Genomic DNA, 7026 nt, shown 5'->3' on the forward strand with positions numbered 1-7026 from the left:
CTATCTCCCAACACCATGTGTGAAAAGAAGAAGAATGGCTCTCTTTCTTTTCTAAAAGTTGAAATTATTTATATTACGCCTTGGAAGACCGAAAAGCAAAGCGTCGGTAGTCGATGAGAACGAGCTAATCGCTACATGGCCGACAAGAAAAAGTAAAGTTGGTTGACAAAAAGCCCCGAAAATTCCGCTGATTGCCTTGCCGTACACTGTAATGGCTTTTCCTCGACACTACTCAATTAATCTAAGTAATTTTAGGTACATTTATTTCAAGAAAAATTTCGTAATAAAAAAATTACTTTTTCAAATATGGTATTTTAGAAAAGTGTATAATTTTTTTATTTAGCAATATATGACCAAAAATATTTTTTAATATTAGATTTTATTGCAGAAATGATTTAATCTCATGATTTTATATCATAATAAAAAAATTGAATTTTAAATTATTTTTTTATTTTTTATTTTTTATTTTTCTTCTCCTTCACCGGTCACCATGTCTTATCGTAGGCTGATTATCAACCACAAGCATTAGGGGTGATCGATTTCAGTCAGTCCGGTTCCCACCCCGCAAATCGGAACTGCACCGACGGCACCGGTTCCTCATTTTTAGAACTGAGGACTGGACCGACCAAGGGCGGAACCGAGGACCTCAAGCAGTTGTTTTCTTTCATTATCAGTAAGGCTACAAAGAGTGCAAGATCATTGGAAGCCGAGCGCCTCAAGCAGTTGTTTTCTTTCAATATCAGTAAGGCTACGATAGAAACCGAAAGCGCCAAATGTGAGCAATCAATGATCTAAATTGGACTCTGAACCAACTCGTATGGATGCAACAACTTCAGTATTTAAGAGTTGAGCGGCAGGCTCATCATTTTCAATCATTCTCACCCTGATAATCTATCCAAACACGCGAAAGCACATGCTCAGATGCATACATGCCCAAACATTCAATATGCTTATATTCTTACAAAGAAGAAATCAATATAAGCAGCCTCCAACATAAAAAGTTCATGCACTCTCTTTCAATCTTTCTCAAGTGAAGATTCCTTCGAACAAATATCACAATTCTTAAAACAAATACGGCCAATAAGTTCAAGAGTTCTCAAAGCAACTTTACACTTGCTTCTCTCACAGAATCGATGACTGCCTTAACTTTGCCTTGATACTTTTGTTCTCTTTTCAAGTGGACTTCAACAGCAGCGATGCCCTTGAGCAGCAGCCTCTCTCCCGGTATCTTTCCTATCTTCGCAGCTGCGGCCACGTCTTGAGCCGACTTCATGCTCGGTCTCAAAGCCTTCTCCTGTGAGCTCGCTGAAGACGCGACAGTCGCAGTAGGGGAATGGATCACCTGGGCACTGACGAACTTGTTAGTGAAGTGCATTTTCAGAATGTAAGGCTTGAGAAAGTTTATTATTCTCGGTGACTTAGCTGGCGGTGGGATAACCATATAACGAACTTCGAATTGCTAGAACCAAAGCACCAACATCAGATAAAAGGGAACATAATCCGAAAAATAGAATGTTCATCTTTTCCATTCCCTCTTTAAGTTAAGCTTGCGGTGCAGGAGACTGTAGATGGGTCCTTACAAATAGAACCATTGGAGAAACAAGATCCTTATAAATAGGTCACTTAAAGTGCTTTTATTTCATGAAAAGCTCAAGATTGAAATAATATTTTTTCAAAAATAATCGTTTGTATTATTCACTCAATATCACCGTTTCATCTTAACTCTCCCACCTACCCAAAAGAATTAGTGAACTCAGCACCCTCACTTGAACCTTGAAATTGCGTACGATTTGAAAATGAGATGATATCGCTCCAAACTGAGCCTCGCATGAAGGGCGGCGGGAGGACAGCAGAGAGAGAGATTCCGCTTGGCTTCATTTTCTGAAGACTTAGACCAAACTTCATCCGAACGAGAGAAAACCAGAAACCCAAGAGACAGTTTCGTGACTAAAGGCTCGGAAAGGTCATGTCGATCCCTTCCGACGAGGCGAAATCTGCGATTGGACAAACTACGGGCGGCGACATAGAGGTGGAACAGAATGGAGGTTAATTCGAGTTGAGGCGAGCGCTGGTGAGCTGGAGGTAAGCTTCCGGTGATGAATTGAGTGGCGACCTCAAACCAGAGGAAGAAGTTGGGGCAGCCAACAACCATATTGCAGGAGGAGAATTAAGAGCCGATAAAGGAATTCTCGCCCTCCGTCGCTGTGAGCGAGAAGTGACGGCGCGAGCGGGAGGAGCGATGACCGAGCGACCGATTACGAACGGCCATGCTGAGGGAAGAGCTGCCGGTGGCCGCAAGTCGATGAGAGCCACGAGCAGGAGAGAACGAGAGCCCTCTAGAGCTAGAGCGAATTCTCCTCTCTTCCCTAAACGCGTGTGCGCGTTTTCCCTTCGGGAAAATAAAATTAAGCATCAACGAACTCGGATCACATCCACCCAAAAACAGTCCGGGATACGTCTAATCGTTAACATAGACTCGGAAAAAGTTGACTCGATCCTAATCCGAAACATGCTATTTCGGCTATTCTCCTTCACCAGAAAAAAAAAAAGTGTAACAGGGTAAGAGTGTTGCATTGTTAATGGACCGAAACGAAGCTGCGACAAGCAACTGGATCGACGACGGAAGCTCCGATCGTCGTTAAGGATCAGAGTCACGGGCCAACGAACAGATCTTGAGCGAGACCCAGTAGCTTCAGGACCTTAAGCCATGAATCCGAACAGAAGGGAGCGAGTTCTATGTTACGTCGAAAGTCGGAACCAGTGAAGGTGGATGGGTAGGAGACGAGCTTTTCAGAGTACTCTGGTCAAGAAAACAGGGGCGAATAGAAGCCTTGGTGCGATTGCGGGAGAAGAGGGATGACGAGCAGTGAAGAGCGGCGACGGCGGTGTGTCGTGAGGCGGAAGACCGACGGAGCGGGGTGAGAAAGAGAAAAGAAAGGGAGGAGAGGCTGGGTCGGACGCGCACTAGAGAAGAGACAGGCCGAGCAGCTGCAGGGTCGCGGGCTGGGCCCAACAGGGCTCGGTCAAACCGGGCTTATTTAAATTTTTCTTTTCTTTTTTCAAGTAAAGATGGTTAGCCAAACCGGCAAAATTAGATTTCAACAATTACTTGCTACTTTCTTTTCATCAAGTGACCACTCAATTCGCATATCTATAATAACTGTTCATCCCATATCAACTTAATTAGTAATCACTCAATTCCTAAAATAACTGATTCTTTTCTTTACAAAAGTGAAAAGAAGTAGCCTATATTAAATAATCACGCAATTCCTAAAGACACCAGCGATCACGCACACTAGTCGTATGTACCTCGAGACTGGCCTATATATTAAACCAAAAGTGAATCATGTCTCGCTTTTCTTATGGTTTCAATATTATCCCTTGAAAAAAGGAAAGAAATAAGTTCCCACAAGAAGCAAGGATAAATTAGATCTTATTTTGTTTACTTGGATGAGACTACGCTTAAATGATAAAAGGCCAAAATAATAAGCATGTAATCGGTCTCAAGGCACCTCAATAGGTTTACTCATCATATTACAATGCAAAGAATGACAGTCGAGATTATCATCTTTGATAAGATCTACAAGCATTCCTCCTCCACTTCTTTCTCATATTAGCTCCTTTCCTTTCAAGCAACCCCGTGAGCCATTCAAATTTTCTAGATCCGAGAACAACGTATGCTAGAGAGACTCCACCTACGGTTCCACACCCATAACCCATCAATATGGCTCTCCACTCAAACCAGCCTACATGCCCTGTATCATTTTCTCGAAGAATGGTTACATGTGGAATTTCTCGTGGATTGTTTGTGCATGTCTCCGACAATGGAAATCCGCATAGTCTAGGATTCATGGCAAACGAGTCGCTCTTGAATGTGTTGAATTGCCTTCCTCGAGGAATAGGTCCGATGAGCTGATTCTCTAAGAGGTTCAAGAATGCAAGACACGTCAAATCCGCTAGTTCTTGAGGAATGCTTCCAATGAACTTGTTTGAAGAGAGGTTTAGCCATTCGAGTTCAGTCAAATTACCAGTAGACAGAGGGATATAGCCCGTGAGATTGTTGTGGGAAAAGTTTAGCCCTTTGAGCAACTTTAGGTTTCCAATATACACGGGAAGCTCCCCACCAAAATGGTTGCTCGATAAGTCGATACTCGTGAAAACAGTTAGAATTTTCACCAACCGTATCTCCAATCCTTTCATGGTCACCATGACTGAATCTTGATAATTACCATCTCCTATATACTGTGGCTTGCCTTGTCTTTTATCTTGATACATCATGGCAGTAAGCTTCATAATATAACTAACGGGTAAAGGACCACTCAGATTGTTGTTGGATAGATCGAAGATGCGCAATTCAGAAAATGAGCAAGCTTCTCTAGGACTACTCACGAAGCCATGGAACATGTTGGACCTCAAAACAAGAACTTGTAGCTTGGGAAGGGTTCCTAACCAATCAGGGAATGTATCCTTCATTCTATTGTTGCCGAGATCCAAAACTTCCAAATTTTCACAATGTAATAAGGACCGTGGCAATGTCCCTTCAAATCGATTCCGACTGAGGTCGATGGTCCTTAGTTTGTTATCCTCAGCAAATTTTCTAGGGATCACACCATAAAGCATGTTCATGCGGAGGTTGAGGACCGAGAGATTTTTGCTAAAGCTCATCAAGCACTCTGGCAAGGTGCCCATCAAACTATTATTGGACAAGTCGAGGACTCTGAGCTCAGTGGCATTGCATATCAAAGGGGAAACCTTTCCACTAATCTTGTTGTTTGCACTAAAATATAATCGAGTGGTGGGTGGTGGAATTGGAAGAGGACCTTCGAATCTGTTGTTGGACAGATCAACCATCCACAGATTCAACATACGGAGAAAATATTCTTCAGGCCATTAACCCCCTAAATTATTGTTTGATATGTAAAAATAATAAAGCATGGTGGGATGAAATGGAACAGTTGGGGGATTGATTTGGCCATGGAATTCATTGAATTGAAGAGCGATGACCTGTAATGAGGGGGCTTCTAGTAACCACTTTGGAAAAGTATCGTTGATTCTGTTGTGACTGACGTTTAGCATGGCCAATGATGCACAACTATCTAAAGACCACGGTAATGTCCCTTCAAACTTATTGGCACTCAAGTCTAGACCCGAGAGGTTGGCTAAATTTCCCAAACATTGTGGAATAGAGCCAGAGAGATTGTTATGACCCAACCCTAGATATTTAAGGGAGCTTAATTTGCAAATGGAAGAGGGAATCTCTCCACTGAAGCGATTGTCGGTGGCCCAAAAGAAGACTATAGGGAGTGGTAGAATTGGAAGCGGGCCCTGGAATAAGTTGTGGTTAAGGTTAACATTGATCAACTCTTTCCAAGGAAATTGTTGTATGCCTCCCTCAATAAGGTTACTAGAAATATCAAGAGACTGTAGGGTACCTTTCCCTACATCCCAAAACCATCTCGGTATCTGACCGCCAATCTTGTTTTTGGAGAGATCTAATTCTCTTAGCATTTTTAAAGAGTTCAGAAAAGGAGGGAACTCGGTCAAGTTGAAGGAAGGCAAGGCCAAAGTCTCAAGCTTCATAAATGTATGATTCATACTGTTGTACATTAGATTTAGCTCAACTGTAAGACGAAGGGCTTGCAGATTTTTCAATGTTGAAAAGACTCCCGAGTCTAAAACACCGGTGAAGTTGTTCAAAGAAAGGTCTACATCCATGAGTTGTTCAAGCTTTACAACAAATGACGGGATATGACCAGTTAATTCATTGCGTGAAAGGTCCAAAGTGGTTAATTTTGTTAAGTTCACAAGCGATAAGGGAATCGATCCTATCAATGTGCAGTTACTAAGATACAAAGTTTTTAAATTCTTGAATTCACTGATTGAATCAGGTATTTTGCCCGAGATGCTTATAAACGAGAGGGTTAAGGATTCAAGAGACTTGCTCCAATTAGACTTCGAAAAAGAAACCATGAAATCATTGTCTTCCAAATCGAGATCAAGGAGGTTTGGCAAGCTAAAAATGTTGGGCGGAAGTTCCCCCTGTAACTTGCACACAACCGCACTAAAAAATGTAAAGGAGGATGATAAATTCACGAAATAACTTTGTGGAACATCAGACATGTCTATGAAATCAAGGTTAAGTTCCCTCAACTCTGTCAAATTCTAAACAAGGATTTTGAAACCAGTATTTTCAATTTTAAGACTTTGTTCTGGAAGCAGATCATCGTGCTTATAGTTCCAAGAGAGATCAAGCAAAACAAGTTTAGAAAGGAAAGAAATTTCAACAGGAACTAAACCTAAAAAATTGGAATAAGAGAGATTGAGGTGCCTCAGTTCAGCAAACACACTTAGTTCAGGCAAAATGGGTGAGGTGCGGAAATTGTTAAAAGCAAGGTTGAGGCTCTAAAGATGGCGAAGTGCAAAGAGTGAACTGTTAGAACGGGTCCCCCTGTAGACAGCTATATGAAAGATCGAGGATGATAATGTTACTCATTACATTGTCACAAGTGACACCGTCCCACGAGCAGCAATCCAAGCCGTTCTTCCATGTAGTCAACTTCGGATCACAATCTGAGTCCGTATCAGTTTCAACTTTGAGGGAATCATTGAACTGAAGTAAGGCATCACTTTGGACCGGACGACATAATTGCGCTGTGGAGAAAGGAAGGCTTAATAACAATTGCCCAGAAAGACAAAAGAGAAAACAGAGGGACCGATAGAATTCCATGTCTTTTGGTCTAGCACAATGCCTTCAAGACAACAATGCACTTAATTATAATCTTACAGAAGTCAAAGTCTTCTTCAAAAGTGGTTAATGGGGTCAAAGTCTTTGGTGGTGGGGTTTACTTGGTGTGGAAAATTCGAACTGCCATAGAATTTCTTCATTGGCTGAACGCATAAAGGACAATGGGGGAGTTTTCAAGACATCAATTCTAGATGGGCAATGACAAATTAGTGCTAGAAAGTTGAACTTTACTAATTGTTTTTACTTGCACCATCATGTCTAGCATGAGTAGGATTTTTCTA

General features: G+C 41.8%; 2 protein-coding genes across 2 annotated transcripts; both read right to left on the reverse strand.

Annotated features, from left to right (window-relative positions):
* Nucleotides 1–852: 852 nt before the first annotated feature.
* LOC120294649 (50S ribosomal protein L18-like) lies at nucleotides 853–1545 on the reverse strand. Its single transcript, XM_039314981.1, has one exon. It carries the CDS (start codon nucleotides 1439–1441, stop codon nucleotides 1097–1099), a length of 345 nt encoding a protein of 114 aa, XP_039170915.1. The 5' UTR covers nucleotides 1442–1545; the 3' UTR covers nucleotides 853–1096.
* A 2019-nt stretch (nucleotides 1546–3564) lies between these two features.
* LOC104451248 (receptor-like protein 33) lies at nucleotides 3565–4851 on the reverse strand. Its single transcript, XM_010065956.2, has one exon. It carries the CDS (start codon nucleotides 4849–4851, stop codon nucleotides 3565–3567), a length of 1287 nt encoding a protein of 428 aa, XP_010064258.2.
* Nucleotides 4852–7026: the final 2175 nt, after the last annotated feature.

Source organism: Eucalyptus grandis, chromosome 6 (genome assembly GCF_016545825.1).
Source record: "Eucalyptus grandis isolate ANBG69807.140 chromosome 6, ASM1654582v1, whole genome shotgun sequence".
Lineage (NCBI taxonomy): Eukaryota > Viridiplantae > Streptophyta > Magnoliopsida > Myrtales > Myrtaceae > Eucalyptus > Eucalyptus grandis.